This window comes from Hibiscus syriacus, unplaced genomic scaffold (assembly GCF_006381635.1).
Source record: "Hibiscus syriacus cultivar Baekdansim isolate YM2019G1 unplaced genomic scaffold, ASM638163v2 tig00110279_pilon, whole genome shotgun sequence".
Lineage (NCBI taxonomy): Eukaryota > Viridiplantae > Streptophyta > Magnoliopsida > Malvales > Malvaceae > Hibiscus > Hibiscus syriacus.
In genome coordinates, this window is record NW_024062659.1 from 729,550 (window position 1) to 748,574 (window position 19,025).

A 19,025-nucleotide genomic window follows, 5' to 3' on the forward strand; every position below is an offset into this window, starting at 1 on the left:
AATAGCAAATCATGAAGTACTTTTAAATTCATTTTTACATAAACCAAACTACCTACTTGCCAATAAAATGACGAAACAGAGATAAATTCGAACATCCGTCGTCAAAACTTCCGAAACATCCATCAAATATTTAACCAAACTCAGTTGTTCTTGGCAGCTGAAGCTTGCTTTGCACCAACGGAGAAGAACTCTGTAATGACTTCAAGGGGCATGCCTTTGGTTTCAGGCACTTTTAAGAACACAAACACCCACGATATTATGCATACGACCGCGTACATCCCAAAGACACCGGCTAAACCAATTGATTTCAGCAGCACCGGGAGTGAATAAGTTACGATGATGTCGCAAATCCAGAACGTAAGGGCGCATATAGCAATGCACAGGCCACGAACCCGAGTCGGGAAGATCTCGGCACAGAGAATGTTTGGGATTGGACCGAATCCCATGACGAAAAAACAGAAGTATAGCACAACACTAACGGTTGAGATCGCTGCGTGCACAACTTTCCCCATTTCCACCACGCTTCCAATGACTAAGATGACCAGAGATGTTATCAGGACCGGGATTGTGGTAAGTAGCAAACTCCTGCAACAATGATTCGCCGATGAGAATGGATCAAATAACAACGCAGAAGGAAAATCGACCACCATAATATAAGAATATTCATGCCAAGAGAAAGGTATACGAATAAAGAAACGCAAAAACGGAACAGAACTTACCTTCTACCAGCAACATCCATAAGCCGCATAGCAACCGCAATACTCGGAAGCATCAACAAGGTCGTAATGCCACTGATAAGCAGAGATGCAGAAGATGAACTGATGCCCAAGTTCGAAAGAAGAACTCCGACTCCTGCCTGCTCGAGAATTTGGGGAGTGTAGTATAGCACTCCATTTATACCTGAAAACTGCATTTAAAAGGAAAGAATAAAGAACGATCCTCAATAAACAAATAAGGACTGGAAAACAGTTCTGTAACAGTACTATCTCTGTCTACGAATACACACGAATGTGTGATTGACAAAAGAGAGATGAATATGGTTAGGTTCTCTTCATTACCTGCTGAAGTAATTGAATTCCGACACCTACTGCTAAAGCGTGTTTGACTCCCGGTTCGAAGAGATCCTTCCAACTTGGTCCCTTTGCAGTTTCAGCCGGATGAACCATAGCCGGTCCAACTGGATGCTGCTTCATAAGCTCGGTGGAATAGAGAGCTGGCTGACTCACCAAGGCAGCAGCTTGGACGTACTCACTGTCTGCAGGGGCTTCAGCACCGGGGAGAGAAACTAGTGATCCACGCATAGATCCGGGTACACTCTCTTGGTGCAAATAAATTCTTTTAAATCCCCCTTGCTTTTTCCCATCCGGACCTTCTTTTTCGGACAATTGCCATGCAATCTGCCAGCCACCACCGATACCCATGCTACCAACATGGTCTCCGGTAGTTGATTGCAGTAGACTACCGTGCCTTAGGCTTGCAAGGCTTCCATGGCCAGCTGGAACTATGTCCTTGTCCAAACTGGTTGTTTGTCGGGAGATCAAAGGACTATGCAAGTTGTCATCAGAATCAGCACCGACACCATCTGATTGGTAGTCCTCGCCGTCTCTAGGAACAATGTCGTCATCCCACTCTTCATTTCTAGCTTGATTACCTCCAACGCTGAACATGCTACCAAAGTGTGGAAAAAGCGCGCTACGCATACTTCCTGTTTCCGGGAACTTCTCATGGACACTTCCAAAGAGGGTAACAAGCGGATCCACGAGACCACTTCTCTGAGAAGCTAAGCTTCCATGCCGAGACACGAGACCTAGAGTACTCTGTCCAGTGACGGGTCTGGCCACCCAGGAAAGACCTTGTTCGGGTCCATATAACTTGATTTGATCTTTATCAGCAGATATATCTTGGTCTTCGATGTCCTCGTTGGCTGGACCAATTATGTACTCTTCTATCGATGTTTCACCTCCAACACCAAGTCCCTCGACTAGCAAAGCCATCTCACCTGTTCATTTCAAATAATATCGGTATCATTCGCATAATGCATCATTATTCATCATATTGGCAGCCCATGGCAGGAAGTGATTGCAATTCAAAACTCCCACAAAAACGAAAAACAGACTAAAAATTACATCATGCATTAGTTACTACAAAAAGAGTGGCTGCAGATAACTAACCTGCAACATCTTCCCGGCCACGTAGTCTCTGCAAAACTTTTTTCGCTTCTCTCATTCGCCCTTTACTTACTAGCCATCTTGGTGACTCGGGCAAGAAGAAAACAGTTAATGCAAAATATACAAGAGATGGAATAGAAAGAACTCCAAGCATCATCCTCCAATTTGGTAAGTCTGTTAACGACATTCCGAAAACCATGCAATACGAAAAAAACATTCCAAAAGAACCAGTAAACTGTGGGAGGGTATTCAACAATCCCCTTATTTCAGGTGGTGCTGTCTCGGATATGTAAACAGGGACCAGAGTTACAGCTAAACCAACCCCAAAGCCATCCAAAAGCCTCGCCAAAAGAAGGATATAAACATTAGGAGACCATAACATTACAAGACCACTGAGAAAATAAAGAACGGACGAGATTATTAGCATTGGGCGGCGGCCTAGCCAATCCGATATTCCTCCCGAGCATGTAGTAATGCATGTGGCTCCGATAAGAGACATGGCTACAATAAGGCCTTCTATAGTTGGTTCACTTTCTAATTTAAACTCTCTCTTTATGTATAGAACAGCGCCTGCAACGAGAATCGCAAAGAGGATAACTAATTAATCGATCGGAAGAGTGAGCAAAACATGTTTTACATTGAAGTTAAGAAGAACAGTATATGTTAATCATTAGGGGATGAAAAACCCATCAACTCGAATTTACCATGGATCTTTGACATATAAAAGCTATCATCTTACCCCAAAAAGACTGAATTTTCAGTGTTGAACTACACAAACATAGCCATTAAAGAAACCGAAGACGATAACTAATTAATCAATCCAAAGAGATGACAAAACATCCTTTACATTGAAGTAGGGAAGAACTGTATATACTAATCATCAAGTAAAGAAAATCCCCCAATCAATCCAATTAGACCATCAACTCGAATTCACCATAGATATTCGACTCGTGAAAGCTATCATCTTAGTTCAAAAGACCCATTTTTTCGATGTTCTACATATGTATAACAGTTCATAAAACCAAAGATGATAACTAATTACTCAAGTCTAAGGAGAGGAAAAAACACCCTTGTAAAAACCCCATCAATCCAATTAGATCAACACAAATTCACCATAGATCTTTAACAAATGAAAAACTATCATTTTAGTCCTAAAGACTCGATTTTTCGATGTCGAAAACACAAATTAGACTCGAATTACCTGCAATGGTAGCATTATCCCATCCTTGCAACAAGTTACCAATAGCTGCTGCGACAGCTACAAGCACAGCTCCACTCATTTTTCTCCACCAAAGAATCCCAAACCCTCACTCAACAGTGACGCTTAACTAAGTATCCTGAAAGTTCAACAAATCAAACCCAGAACATGAAAATCAGTTCAAACCAGATCACAATCACCATGAAAAACAAAAACTTTCTTTGTCCATGAACTAAAAGAGAAAACCCAAGATGGAAAAGAAAACAAAAGTTACAGGAAAATCAAAGTTAGTAAACCCCCCCCCCCCAAAAAAAAGCCAACTTTACCTAGGGTTAGGGAAGTGAAGAAAAGGCAGATATGGCAGAAAGAAGCTGATAAAAGAGTTTTCAAAGAATCATCAGATGTATAAAGAGCCATTAACAGACTGTCATCACCTTTGGAATCAAATAAAAAACTGGAACTTGGTGATTGGGGTGATGAGGTTTTGCTTATTTTATTAAATTTATGGGGTTTTTTTAATACAATTAAACTAATGGGAAAAAAATAAAGCTAGTGATCTCATCAACAACAGAGAGCAAGCGAGAAACCTAAAGGGTAAAACAAAGAGAGAAGACAAATGGAAAACAGGTGATTTGTGCCTTTAGGAAGGGCGCCACCTGCCTCCTTTTGTACCCCTCCTTAAATTGCACCTTAGGGTTGCACTTGACTTTATTTATGTCACCCGTTGCTCATCTTTCTTGTCACAAATTATAAAGTGTTAGGGGGAATAAGACATCATCTAATTACATCAAATGAGAATATATTTTTTTGGGTAAAGGACTTAAATGTTCATTTTATTATAGGGGTTATTTTATTAAGTTCTTCAATTATTAAAATTTATAAAATTATAAAGTAGTCTTTTAATTATAGAATGTTGTTTTGTTGAGTCTTTCGACTATTAAAATTTATAAAATGATCACCTGACTATTCATTATGTTCCAAACTCGTTCCTTTTTATTAAAAAATTAGCGGTTGTCTAAGTTGGACGTTAACATGATGACCGAGATATGATAGTCGTTTGAGATTTTGGATCAGATTTTTTCATATCACAATCAGCAGGCTAACGACAAAGGACAAGTTCGAAACATAATGAATAGCTGGGTAATCATTTTATAACTTTTAATAGTCGAGGAACTCAACAAGTAACAATCTATAGTCGGAGAACCATTTTATAACTTTTAATAATCAATATACTTAATAAAATAATATTTTATAGTTGGAGGTCCATTTGTGTACTTTGCCCTATTTTTTAAAGGTATTAGGTTGAAGTAGTTATATGTGTGGCAAAGACTAAATTATCTTATAATTAAACACAAACTACAAAAAAAATGATTCTAATTTTATATTATGTTAATATTATGAATTATATATAAAAAATTGACTATTTAATTATAATTAAAATATATTATTTTTTAATATAAAATAATTTTAAAATGATTGAAACAATCATTTTTATGTTCCAATATGCTGGGCCACGTTTGATAGGTTCAATTCTAATGAAAAATACTTTTCATTAATAGTTGAATGATTAATTGTATAATTTATTTAATTTTTTATATTGTTATTTGGTTTTTATATATTAAATATAAAATTTAATTTTTAATTTTTAAAATATAAATATAATACCCTAATTAGATTGTACTTTTCATACTAAACATTTTTTTAATTTAAATTAATATGAGCGGTGAATAAATGTCATATTTAGTATCCAATGTTTAATAAAATGGTCATTTTGGTCTTTATTCTTTTTTCTGGAGCATTTTGACCTTCAATGTTTCATTTTATGGCAAAAAGACCCCTAACATTTGAAAGAATAGTTGCTTCGACCCTTATTCTTTTTTCTGAAGCATTTTGGTCCTCAGGGTTTCATTTTAGAATGAAGAAGCTCCTATTTTAGAGCGTAAGTCGTGTGTTAAATAGCGATTTTCATCTATGACTTTTGTCCCAAAATGAAACCTTATGGGTTAAAATACTCTGAAAAATGAATAAAGACCAAAATGGCCATTTTAGTAAATGTTGGGGGGCTAATTTTAGCATTTTCCCATTAATATAGATATAGCATTTTTTAAATTTGATAAAGTACACTACAAGTCCATAAATTATTATCAAATGACAATTTTTGCCATTAAACTTTCAAAAGTTATAAAATAATAACTAATTTTATTAAATTATTATAAAATAATGATTAAATTTTATCAAAATATTAGAAATTATCTTTGAACTTATCTAATTTCATTATTATAATATTAATTTTTAAAAGTTTAATGGTTGAAATAATCATTTGATCATAGTTGGAGGTAGGCCTGTAAACGAACTGAATGCACACGAACGGAGGTATGTTCATGTTCGTTCATTTAAAAAATAAACGAACATAAACGAACACGAACATAAACGAACAAAATTTTTTTTGTTCATGTTTGTTTATTAAGGAATATAACTTGTTTATGTTGTTCATTTAATAAATAAACGAACATAAACGAACACGAGCATAAACGAACACGAACATAAATGAACACGAACATAAACGTTGGAGACCCTACCTTCCATTGTTCTTTCATGAAAAAAAGTCGATAATGCAAATCAACTAAATCTATAGTGATAAATAGCGTAAGAGCTGATTAGCAGTGATGAAATGTTTGAAGATATCAAATATTTCGATCGATCTTTTAAATATATTAAATGATTCACACGACTTTAATTTAACGCTATAACATTTATCTTAGTGGTCCACGTTTACATATGAACAATCATTTTCCACTACGTTATTCTAATAAATTCGCCGGCTAAAAGTTTTGTGATATCAATGTCAGACTTTAGTGAGGTTTGTTAATAATGGTTCTTTCCGTTGGCAGAGTAGAAAATTTAACAACATGAAGATTTCGAACGGTACAAATTGGACTACAATGCAATAACATAGATCCGAAATCCCTTCGATACTACATATCGTATCTGATATTATTGCTAAACCACCATTCAAAATTTTAACGTACCTAAAGTCTACTCCACAACTAAAGGTCACACAAGAATTATGAAAACAAAAGTTCATTGTCAAAGTGTATTTTCTACTTATTAATGGGTTCTTTCTAGAAAACACATTACTTCCGCTATTACACTCATTTTCAGAAATTGCATAAAAACCTTTGTTTTGTTTTCTGGCAAATTCTATATATTTTTCTCTTTACCGATGCTCATATACTTCCGATTGTTACCTTTATCTTCCCATCTATTTCTAGAAAGAAGTTTGATGTTTACTTGAGTTTTAGATGTGAAGATACCCGCAATAACTTTACATATAAACTATTAAGCCAAATAAAATAGAGAAAGAGATGAAAACAGACATGTAAAACTTCAGATTGTACTATAATATAACTTGTTTTGAATCTTTCAACTATCGTCTCCACTCTCCAGTGAACACTAGGGTTTGGGAAAAAAAAAGGGAAAATGAATATAGGTGCGAGGTGCCTCACGGGTTAACATATTATATTTAATCTCCAAATAAAATTGAGTTAATTATGGAGTTGGTCATCAGAATATCATATTAATTAATATTTTTAAGATACTTACAAATTGGTCATCAAAATTGATTTAAGAAGATTGGGTTAAACATAAATGAATGAACATAAACGAATATAACCGAACGAACATAAATGAACATAACCGAACGAACATAACCAAACGTTCACGAACGTAAATGAACGAACGAGACCTATGTTCATGTTCGTTCATTTAATTAAACGAACATAAATTATTGTTCATGTTCGTTCATTTAATAAATAAACGCACATAAACGAACTTCCCGTCGCACGGTTCATGAACGGTTCGCTGAACGTTCGGTTCATTTACAGGCCTAGTTGGAGGAGCTTTGGTGTACTTTACCCTTTCAAATTTTACTAATTTCCACCAAATAATCTCTTCATTTGATTTGATGTTATGAAAAAATACAAATAGAGAGGTAAATAATGACAATAAAATCACTACTATTTTTTAATGTTGTATATTTGGTGGGAAGTTTTTTTAGGAGTAACTATCGATATTTTATTTATTAATCGATTAATTTATATATGATAAATATATTAATTCATTACGATAATAGTTATGTGAATTCAATTTGTCTATTTATAGCATTATAATTCAAATTTATAATATTATTTAAGTGATTTAGTGTATCACTCCATTAAATAAACTGATATTATTAATTTATTTAACCCTTTTAATAATAATATATACAATTTTAATTTAAAATTTTATTTAAATAGTATTGAAAAGTTAATGTGTAATTAGATGTAATAATAAATTTGTAAAATATTTGGACAATAATTGTAATATGTGAGCCCCACTAAATTAAGTATAAATGACGATCTCAAATCACATTCTTCCGTTAATAGGAGGTGAGGTAAATAATTATATATATATATATAATTCCGAATAAATACAATTTAATATTTTTATTTATTCTCTTAACTATTTGATAATGAACGTTCATATTCCTACATACGCAGTGATCGAACTCAAAACTTCAATGAATAACAACAATTTTTTTAACCCCTCTTCGTCTGACGATACGCAAGTTTGGTTGAAAGTTATGAATGATGACAAAAGAAAACTCCAAATAGTAATAACATCATGGGAAAATTATGTATTTAGTCATCCAATTATTATTTTGATTTCAGTTTGATCATCTAACTACATTTTTAACATCATGGGTAAATTATGTATTTAGTCATCCAATTATTATTTTGATTTCAGTTTGACCATCTAACTACATTTTTAACATCATGGGTAAATTATTTTTAAAATCATCACTAACGTTACATTTTGGTTACTCATCGTTAAAAAATTAACGTTGATACTGATGTGGTATTGTCATCATAGGGTAATACAATGTCATCATTGAAAAACGCTATGTTATCAGTTCTATTAATTTTTAATGACGGGTGATCAGAATAAAGCCAAAGCATAATATTAGTGATGAAAATAATAATTGAGTTACTAAATACGTGATTTAGTTTATGTAATATCATTGATGGCCATGATAAAATAATGAAAGGTATAATCATTATAATAATAATAATTTATTTTCTTATTTTTTTAATTTAAGAATGTGATCATGTGTAATCAATTCTTAAGAATACTAGTTAAGAAAAGTTCCGAATTGTTATTTATTACAATATTAAACATTTTAAAAGTAATTTGATATTATCTTTAATATTTTTATTATTAAAATTAAGATGGACCCTTCCTTAGTATGGTGTTTTTGAATTCATAAAACTATGGCCTAAATATAAAGATTAAAGAATAGATACACATGTGATCAATTTTAATAGTTTTAAGCATGTGATGATGTGCAATTCATTCTTAAGAAATAGTTACTAAAATTAATGATCTAATATTTGTTATAATATTTAGCATTTTAAAATTTTTCTATCGATGAATTTGTCACACCTAGGGGTGTAAACGAGCCGAGTCGAGCTCGAGTATTGCTGAGCTCGACTCGACTCGAAAACTCTGAAATGGAGCTCAACTCGACTCGAAAACTCGCGAGCTTAAAATTTTCAAGCTCGACTCGAACTAGAAATCCTTAACTGAAGCTCGTGAGCAGCTCGAAAAGGCTCGAAATGAAAAAAAAAAATTCTTAAACTTAACTCGATTGAAGCCTCAAACTCAAACTCGAACATGAACCTTAAATACATGAAATCTTACTGTATTTTTTTCGAGCCTGATCGAGTCAATCTCGAATAGCTCGCGATCTGTCTCGTCTCATTTACACCCCTAGTCACACCCCAATTCTGAGACTAAATTTTTTCTTACGCGATATCTGTTGCCTTTGATTTTTGTCTAGGCCATCCTTGGATTTGTGAAAACGGGGTTGCCCCGGATAGGGCACTTGATCCAGCTGTACTTTCTCGTCTTAAACAATTCTCGGCGATGAATAAACTAAAGAAGATGACTTTACGGGTAAGATTCTCTAGACGTGTGTGTCCGTTAATCCATATCTGTGTACAATGGAGTCGCATGTTTACGGGTACGATGGCTTCACTTGATGTCATTGTGACGGGAAAAAAGTTCTGCCTCTCTTGTGTACTATCAGGTAATATCTGAAAGCCTCTCCGAGGAGGAGATTGCAGGTTTGAGAGAAATGTTTACGGCTATGGATACTGATAACAGTGGTGCGATCACATTCGATGAACTCAAAGCTGGTTTGCGAAGATACGGTTCAACCTTGAAGGATACAGAGATAAAGGCCCTTATGGAACATCTAGAGCTTGAGGAACATCTCGTCGCTGCATTCCAATACTTCGACAAGGATGGAAGCGGCTATATTACGGTCGATGAGCTTCAACAAGCTCGTGTCGAGAATAACATGACGGATGGTTTGCTCGAGGATGATATCAGAGAAGTTGATCAAGATAACGTACGTCATTTTCACCTACACGACTGATCAAGATATTGCCATGCCAACGACTGAATTTACGAGATAATGTTGTGAGAAAAAAAAATTCACGAGATAATGCGTTCCAACAATTAATTGTTGAGCTCGAATGAAGGTCGCCAGGTGTTCTGGGCGACCAATGAAGGTCGCCAGGTGATCCATGGGAGAAACAATCAAACAATAATTGTTTGGGTTAAATGCAAATTTGGTCCTCACAACTTTACACTCTCATACGTGTGTTTTAATATTTAGGGGATAATAGCATTTTCGGTCCCCTATGCTTTGTAATCTATTTGTTTAATCATTTAGTGACATTTTTAATGTTTTGTTTCAGGCATGTATATTTTAATAATTATATTTTAGTCACTAGTTATTTATTCTGTCAAGTTTGTGTATGCTTCATTTTGATCATAATATTTTTAGTTATTTCATTTTAATCACTGATTTCATGTGTTTTATATATTTTCCTTAATTTTTGAAATTGGCCATGAAATTTGTAAACATGTTATTTTAGCCATTGTTTAGTATTTATGTTTAATTATAATTTAGTCATACATGTTTCTTGTTTATACGACCGAGGCCATCCGAAAGCATCCGAGAGCATCCGAGGCCATCCGACCGAGGCCATCCGAACGAGCTATGCGAGGGCAACCGAGCGAGCTATGCGAGGGAATCCGGGCTACCGAGCGAGGGTAGGTCGCCCGGAGTGCATGGCGACCTACAAGGTCGCCCTACAAGGTCGCCATGCACTCCGGGCGACCTACCCTCGCTCGGTTGCCCTCGGATTCTCTCGCATAGCTCGCTCGGTTGCCCTCGGATGCCCTCGCATAGCTCGTTCGGATGGCCTCGGATGCCTGGAAGGTCTCCCGGAAGGCATGGCGACCTACGACTAACATTGTGGATTTCACCCTATTTGAGCAATTAATCTTGGGAGTACGTTATATCGTTAAATAAAAAATTCGAGAACATTATCTCGAAAGTTTTGCCCATGCCAACAGGTACTACAAGTCCATAAAGTTTAATTGTGCAAGTGGAAGAAGCATTGCAAACCAATGAAACGGACAGATAAAAGAAAGAAAAAAACCTGGTCGTCGACTTGGTTAGCCAAGTATTTTAACCGTTTGCTAATCGTACGATAGTCGCCGGCTTGTTACCGTCCCGGAAACCGACTGTTTTGCTTGTTGTTGGCAGATTGTACAGCAAAGAAACAAGAAGAAGAGGGTTAGTGTGACAAAGCTTTGAAGCAAAACGGCAATGGGGTCGCTACCATGGGACTTGGTAACCCTAAGAATCATAAACTTTGTAAATTACTACTAAATTATTAGCGATTGCCTTTAATTTAATTTTTGTTGTTGATTTTTTATGGAAATGGTTTTTACAGCTACTGTGCTTTTTTAATAGTAAAAAAAATTTAAAATTTGATTTATGTATTAAAATATATGTTCTATATGATATCCAATTAACATTGAATATTATCTGACAGTTAAACCAATAGAAAAATCTAATTGATGGGTAGTTCTGTCGTACGACGGTTTAATATAAGGTTAAAAAACACTACCGTATATGTTATTACTTTTTAACATTTCCGGTAAAGTACTACCTAAAATATTATTTTTCTATCGGAAATGTTAATTTCACTATTTAAAAATCGGTAGAAAAAATAACATTTTAGGTAGCGCCCAATATTAATATTTCTGATAGAAAAATAATGTTTTAGGTAGTTTTTTACCAGAAATGTTAAAATAATAATAATATTTTCGGTTACGTTTTTCCTTAATCGTATATTAAGGCTGCCGCACCTGAGAAATCTCCCTAATTGATGTGATATTTGTTAGTCTTATTTCTTCAAGTATCAAAATTTTCAAAACTGAATAAATTAATTAAGCTATAAGACTTAAGGGTAAATTTGCATTTAGTACCTAAACTATCAATTTTGGTCTAGTTTAGTATCTAAATTTTCATTTTTTTTTTCAAAATCATACATAAAATTTAGTTTTTATTTCATTTTAGTACCACTGTTTAAAATTTAACATAAGTTTTGAAAAATTGAAAGTTTAGGTACTAAAATTGACCAAAACTGATAGTTCAGGCACTAAACACGTTAGGTTTTTAGCGGCGGGTATTAAAAACTAAACATTAGATATAGTTTTGAAAAAGTTAAAAGTTTAGGTACTAAAATAAACTAAAATTGATAGTTTTTGTACTATATGCATAGTTTACCCTAAAATTTAATGCATAGAATGATTTTATTTTCATAACCAAAATAATCAAATTGATTTTTTTTAACCAAATCAAAATAACAACTAAATCGAATTGCTAATTTTCTCTTCTTTTTTTTCTTAAGATTTAATTATAAAATAAAAAGAATATTAACAAAATTAAACATTTATACGATTAACTAATGTGTAAAGTACACAAATGATCCCCAACTATAGGATACTTCTTTATTAAATCCCTCGACTATTAAAAGCTACATAATAGTATTCTAACTATAAAGTGTTATTTTGTTGAGTCCATCTACTGTTAAAAGTTACAAAATGGTCACTGTACTATTTATTATGTTAAAAACTCGCCATTTTCCATTAAAAAATTGAAAGTTTTCTGAGTTGAATGTTAACATACTAATATGATACAATATGATCCCAAAATCTCAAACGACTATCATAACTCGGTCATCATGTTAACATTCAGCTTAGAAAGCTGTCGATTTTCAACGGAAAGGGACGAGTAACAAAGTAATATTCTATAGTCGAGGACAATTTTATAACTTTTAATAGCCGAAGGACATAATAAAGTATTACCCCATAGTCAAGGGACCATTTGTGTACTTTACTCATTAATTTGATTAAACTGTTTTCTTTCTCTTTTTCATTTTATGATTTATTTATAAAATAAAAATATAATAGTAAAACTAACCATAAAAGTTAGAATTTGTAGTTTTTTTCATTTTCAACTTTACGTTTGGAAGTAAATTATAATTTTACCCTTATTAATACATAGACTACACCCAATTATATATTTACATTTTATTTTAATAATTTAATATTAACATCTTGAAAAAATAATTTAGTATTTAATAATTTATTTTAATTATTTAAAAATAAATAAAATCCATGGTTTATATATTAAAATTTTAATGGTGAGTTCTTATAAAATACATTTTAATTTTAATTATATTTTTATGTGTATTTTTTTATAGTTTTATTATAGTTTAAATTGATATATTTCATATAAAAAAAATTGTTAATGTGTTATCTTAAAATTTTTTTTTTTATATTTTTATTATAATTTAAATTGATATATTTTATATATCATAGTATTAATAATTGTAAATATAATTTAAATTTTATATTTTTAATTTATAACATCTATAATAAATATTTTATATTTTTAACTCATTTTTTAACAATAATCTCAAACATTTAGATTTTAAATTGCGCTTTTAAATAATACTTTTAAAAGTTATTTTCTACCGTACTTTTAAAAGTCTCTCTTCGAAAGCCATGCCAAACTGACCCTAAATTAATTTAATTCATTCGATTAATTTAATTTAATTGATTTTATCGACCTATAAATATAATAAATATATTAACATTTAGGATAAATTACGTATTTAGTACTTAAACTTTTAATTTTTTCAAAACCACACCTAACGTTTGGTTTTGTTTCATTTTAATAACTCATTGTTAAAGCTTTAAAGCGTTTAGTACCTAAATTATTAGTTTTTTCCATTTTAGTATCTAAACTTTCATTTTTTTCAAACTTAATGTTAAATTTTGAATGGGTATTAAAATGAAATAAAAACTAAACTTTAATTATGATTTTGAAAAAATTAAAAATTTATATACTAAAACAGAACAAAACTAGTATTTAGAACTAAACGCGTATATATACCCTAAAATTTGTACAAAAATGTTAATAACTTGCGAGAAATTGTTATAATACCCAAAAAAAAAACATTGATTTTCAGTTTTCACAATGCCCCCTCGAATTCACTTTATTTTCAAAACGAGGGACTGAATCTCAGATATACAATCTCAGAAGCCCAATCATCAAAGCCAGTTGAGCTGAACTCAAGTACGGTTCAAATCGGACCATTTTTGCTCTATTTTTCTTTAACAACACATTCCATAGCAGAAAGCAGTGAGATCTGCTACGAGCTAATTCGAAAATGGAGTATCGCAAAATCAAAGATGAGGTGTTTCTTCCTTTTATTTTTCTCCTCAATCGTACGTCTCAACGTTCTTAATTATCATATTCGGATGTCAAATTGGATCCATCGTCACTGATATCTTTGCTTACGTTGATTTTGCCTGCAAATCCTTTGCTTTAGCTTATTCTGTGAACCTGGTGGCTAATTTTCTTGAATTCCTCGAAAATTCGATATAATTGTTTACTGGAGAAAAGAAGTGCCAATTTAAAGTATTTCTGGTTATAGTACATTTTATTCTTGTTCGAGTGAATTTTGATTTGTAAAATTGAAGGAATGGTGTTTACTTGTTGAGTATGTGAAATCTGTCCTAGATTTGATTGAAATTATCTACATAAGAGGTTTAAATCCGATATTTATTCTTGTTTGAGTGAATTTTGATTTGTAGGATGATGATGGTGGAACTGTAAGTGATGACATTGAGAATCTAAGAGGCACAGGGTTTCCAGGGGTTGGTATGTTTTGGTTAAAAGTGCTTGTTTGATTGCTATGCAATTTCAATTGTACAAAATTTCGTCCTTTGCTTTTCTCATTTCTGTTATGATTTCCATTGATATGCAGCTTCCGTAAGTAATGTTCCTCCAAGGGAACAGGCTAAGTGGAAACGCAAGTAAGATCGACTTACGTGATCTGTTTTCCTTTTACTAATATTTGCTTTAAAAAAAACAGAAAAAGATAAAAAAATTGATGGTTTTTCCCACCTTGATTAGGACAATTGTTACACTTGCATTGACTTTTCTTACAAGTTCACAAGCAATACTTATTGTCTGGTCGAAGAGAGCTGGGAAGTACGAGTATAGTGTTACCACAGCGAACTTTATGGTGAGTAGAATAGCCATCTTGTGTTATGACTTGACATGGTGCCAATGGGATTGACCTTATACTGTTATTTCGGGAAACAGGTGGAGACTTTGAAATGTGCCTTGTCACTTGCAGCCTTGGCGAGAATATGGAAAAGTGAAGGTGTTACAGATGATAACAGGTAAATCTTACTTGCGATTGCTTATGTCTAATTTTTCTATTAACATGGAGATGATGAACATACTTTTTTCCTTTATTATTGGACTAGGTTGAGTACAACCCTCGATGAAGTTATTGTTTATCCCATTCCTGCCTTACTTTATCTTGTCAAGAATTTGCTACAGGTGGATTTTGATTTTTGGTTTCTCTGTGAGTAACTATATCTTGGTCTTATTTTCCAAAATGTAATTGTATGTCCTTTTCAATTTTATGTTTGCAGTATTACATCTTTGCCTATGTTGACGCACCGGGTTATCAAATACTGAAGAATCTGAATATTATCAGTACTGGTGTTTTGTATCGTATCATCCTTAAGAAAAAGTAAGCTGCTTAAAACCACGCACGTCGGTGTTTTCCATAAAAAGAGTTGATGGATAAAATCTGCTGGTTTTTCAGTATAGCGTAGCATAGCAATTGAAATTATCAGAATCTCAGTTATGCAAATTCCAATTAAATAAACCTAATATACATTAAAGTGGAAGAAACACCAAAATAGACATATATTGTGCACCTTTTGGATTCCATAAAATTTTCTCTTATTGATACTTTAATTCAGATTAAGTGAGATTCAATGGGCAGCTTTTATTCTCTTATGTGCTGGCTGCACAACAGCACAACTAAATTCTCGGTAAGAATCATTAAACCTTTCCTAATTTTTCCAGAATTTGTTTCTGAGCACATGTTTGTTACTTTGATGCAAACTTATTGACTTTGGAGATTGTCTTAGTGCTGTTGTCTGATGGTTTAACGTGATAGACCTGCCGATTTCATCTTGATGAACGCCAAAAATTGTCAGATAATGATTGAACAATTTGAACATGTATGCTTTATATGGTTATGGGTAGAATATTTGAAATGGAAACCGATATCTCAATTCTCAATCCCATGAGGATAGGGACATGCTGTTCTCAATTTGAGTTTTTTATGGGGTTTATCATTTGGCTATCCCTTAGTAAATTTGCATTATGTTTTGTAGTTCCGATCAAGTACTTCAAACACCTCTGCCAGGTTGGATAATGGCCATTGTAAGTTGAAAAAATATTTGCCTTTTTGTTCCATAAAGATGAAAAGTAGAATTGATTGGTTGCTTCAAAATCAAAATTTTTAATCATTTGTATCTTTATTTGCTTTGCAGGTGATGGCTCTTTTGAGTGGATTTGCAGGAGTCTACACTGAGGTAATTTTTTTAAGATATTTGTTCCATTTCTTCTTTTTTGCGCTGTAACTTGTTTTTGGATGGTTATTTACTGTCAAGGTGTTTCGCCGATGTTGCCTAATCCGATTCTGGTTGAATTCAGTGATTTATAGTTCTCAATCAATGAAAATGTCTTGATTCAGTTAAAAACATACATAGTTTCTGCTGAATTTAATTAGAAAATTCTTGATTGTCGTAGAAATCCATGTTGATTATTTACTTTTGTTGGCAGGCTATAATTAAGAAGCGTCCTTCAAGGAATATAAATGTGCAGAATTTCTGGTTGTATATCTTCGGAATGGCCTTCAATGCTGTAGCAATACTAATACAAGATTTTGTTGCTGTCATGAACAAGTAATCTGAGCCTTTAAATTTGGTTTCTGTCATCTATCTTAGAAATATTATTATTAACTCAGCATGTTGTGCATTTATATGACTCATTACCTGTAGATACATAAATGATATACATCTTACGAAATGAAAAATCATCTGTTTAGCCGTTCAGAATAGAGTTGTGTTTTAATAACTTCATAATCCGTGATAGTTCTTTCATTCATATTTTGAAATTTATTTCATTTGCTCAGGGGCTTCTTCCATGGATACTCAATAATTACCACTCTCATGATCCTTAACCATGCACTCAGGTATTGCATTCTCCTTTCTGGCTTGAGTACGTTTGCTAGCACCTAGTTGCTGTCTCCATTTATAGTTTTGCAGTAGACATTGTATTTAGGAAGATATTGCAATCTTTTCTGATAATTAAACTTTGTTCTTGGAGAACACCGGGAACCTAAAAAAACATGTTATAATGCCATTTTATAACTGTAAGAACACCATGAACCTCAAAAAATGGGCAATGAGCTATGCAACTACCATTCAAGGGATGTCTAGCTCTTTGCTACTTACCTGCCCTTTCAATACAACAAGAAATGGAAATTCTGAAGTTTGACAAGCTTACTACAGCCGATGCTTATATGAATCTCTGTTTAAGTAAGGACCTTTTAGTTCCCTGGTTTTGTTTTCATGAAACATGCTCATTTATTTGTTCCATTTGCAGTGGAATTGCTGTATCGATGGTAATGAAATATGCGGACAATATTGTGAAGGTAAGACATGATATGAAATTTCATATTTATTTAATCTTTTATTTGCCTGAATTTACATCCCTCTCTCTGATTTGTTCGGATCTTGTGAGTTAGGCATGCCATGGTTTTAGCATAGAGTAATAATGTTCATGCATTTGCATGGACATGCATTTGTAGTTCAATTTACAATGAAGTTGCTGATCCTTTTTCATGAAGATTGGGTTACTTTTCTGTTCTACTCCTATTTCAAGTAAATTCCACTTTTCTTGATGCTTTAACCCGTAAATACGGTGCTTTATTTTAACGCGTAAGAGCTTCATTTCCCATCTCTCTTAACCTGTTTCCATATCATTATACCATTCACACAGAGCTGCATATTAAGGAATGATTTTGCGGCTTCCCGATGAGATATATTTATTTATCCTCACTCGAGTTATTTCGAATGAACATTTTAACATAAAGTAATTATCGGCCTATTTGGGAACATGATAAAGTGCTGTAATGGTACGAGGAATGCGTCTTTTCATGCATAACACATTCTGTAACCATTTTGAATCCTTCAATTGAAGTTCCGATGTTTATTTAATGCTTCACAGGTCTATTCCACCTCTGTTGCAATGCTTCTCACTGCCGTTGTTTCCGTCTTTCTCTTTGGCTTCAATCTGACCCTTGCTTTCTTCCTTGGTGCCACGTAAGTTATCTCCGGCCACATTTTACTATACAAGCAGTTAATAGTCTCTTATGCATGAATTCAATTCCGACATCTATCGTAGTTCAGAATATCGCTGCTCGGTAAATGGTCCCACACTTAAAACCGTGTGTCTTTTCATGCATATAGAGCCGTATACTACACCATTTCATCCAGATCAAAACGTGTGGAGATCGTGTTCAATTACGGTATTTCTCCGGTTTTTGCAGTGTTGTATCGGTATCGGTTTACTTGCACTCTGCCGGGAAGCTGCAAAGGTAGCGACTTCCTGCATTGGGTTCGCCCCGACAATGTGAAGTCTTGTGCATTCAGATTTAGTTCAAGTGTTAAACAGTGTTTAAGGGGTAAGTTCCCAGACTTTAATTCCTTGTTTAACCATTTTTTAGCAGTTTAACTTTCTTTATTCTTTTGGGTGTGTTTTATTGAGTTATCCTGTGGTAATTCTAAACTTTTAATCTTTGATAATATTAAACTCGATATGGTTATTATTATTTGATGTGAAAAAAATAATTAAAACGTGATACCATGAGTTAAATTCACATATGAATTGTTATATATATACATATATATATATATATATATATATTTAAGTATAATTTTTAATTTTTTTAGACCTATTCGTTTTTATAAATAGATGATTCAAGGTTTCAAGCATGTTTAGTTAATTTATGTTTCATTTTTCTAATTTTTTTAAGACTATTTTTTTATTTAATTTTTAATAATACTTAACATTTTTAAGGTAATAATATTTAACACTTTTATAAATACGTATTTTGGATGACAAAGTTAATCTATTTTTTAAAGATTTTTTTAAGATTAGATTATATCAAATATCACTAATTTTTAAATAATATTGATTCAATTACATATAACATTATTTTTGTTATTAAGCTAATGTGATTATAAAATAGTATATATTTTAAATATTTTTAATCATTTTGTTATTAAGCTAATGTGATTATAAAATAGTA

At 32.7% G+C, this 19,025-nt stretch overlaps 2 protein-coding genes across 2 annotated transcripts; one reads left to right on the forward strand and one right to left on the reverse strand.

Moving 5' to 3' along the window:
* Positions 1-36: 36 nt before the first annotated feature.
* On the reverse strand, positions 37-3,803 carry LOC120115891 (monosaccharide-sensing protein 2-like). The gene is made up of 6 exons (XM_039136498.1): positions 3,693-3,803; positions 3,370-3,505; positions 2,172-2,738; positions 1,059-1,999; positions 720-907; positions 37-585 (listed from the first exon to the last, which is right to left on the reverse strand). Exons 2-6 carry the CDS (start codon positions 3,446-3,448, stop codon positions 141-143), a joined length of 2,220 nt encoding a protein of 739 aa, XP_038992429.1. The 5' UTR covers positions 3,449-3,505; positions 3,693-3,803; the 3' UTR covers positions 37-140.
* Positions 3,804-13,869: 10,066 nt separating this feature from the next.
* LOC120115808 (CMP-sialic acid transporter 4-like) lies at positions 13,870-18,531 on the forward strand. The gene is made up of 15 exons (XM_039136408.1): positions 13,870-14,033; positions 14,434-14,500; positions 14,607-14,655; positions 14,756-14,867; positions 14,948-15,027; positions 15,115-15,190; positions 15,286-15,386; positions 15,622-15,693; positions 16,042-16,090; positions 16,201-16,242; positions 16,493-16,614; positions 16,845-16,904; positions 17,318-17,366; positions 17,942-18,036; positions 18,264-18,531. The coding sequence occupies exons 1-15, from the start codon at positions 14,007-14,009 to the stop codon at positions 18,313-18,315; spliced, it is 1,053 nt and encodes a 350-aa protein (XP_038992339.1). The 5' UTR covers positions 13,870-14,006; the 3' UTR covers positions 18,316-18,531.
* Positions 18,532-19,025: the final 494 nt, after the last annotated feature.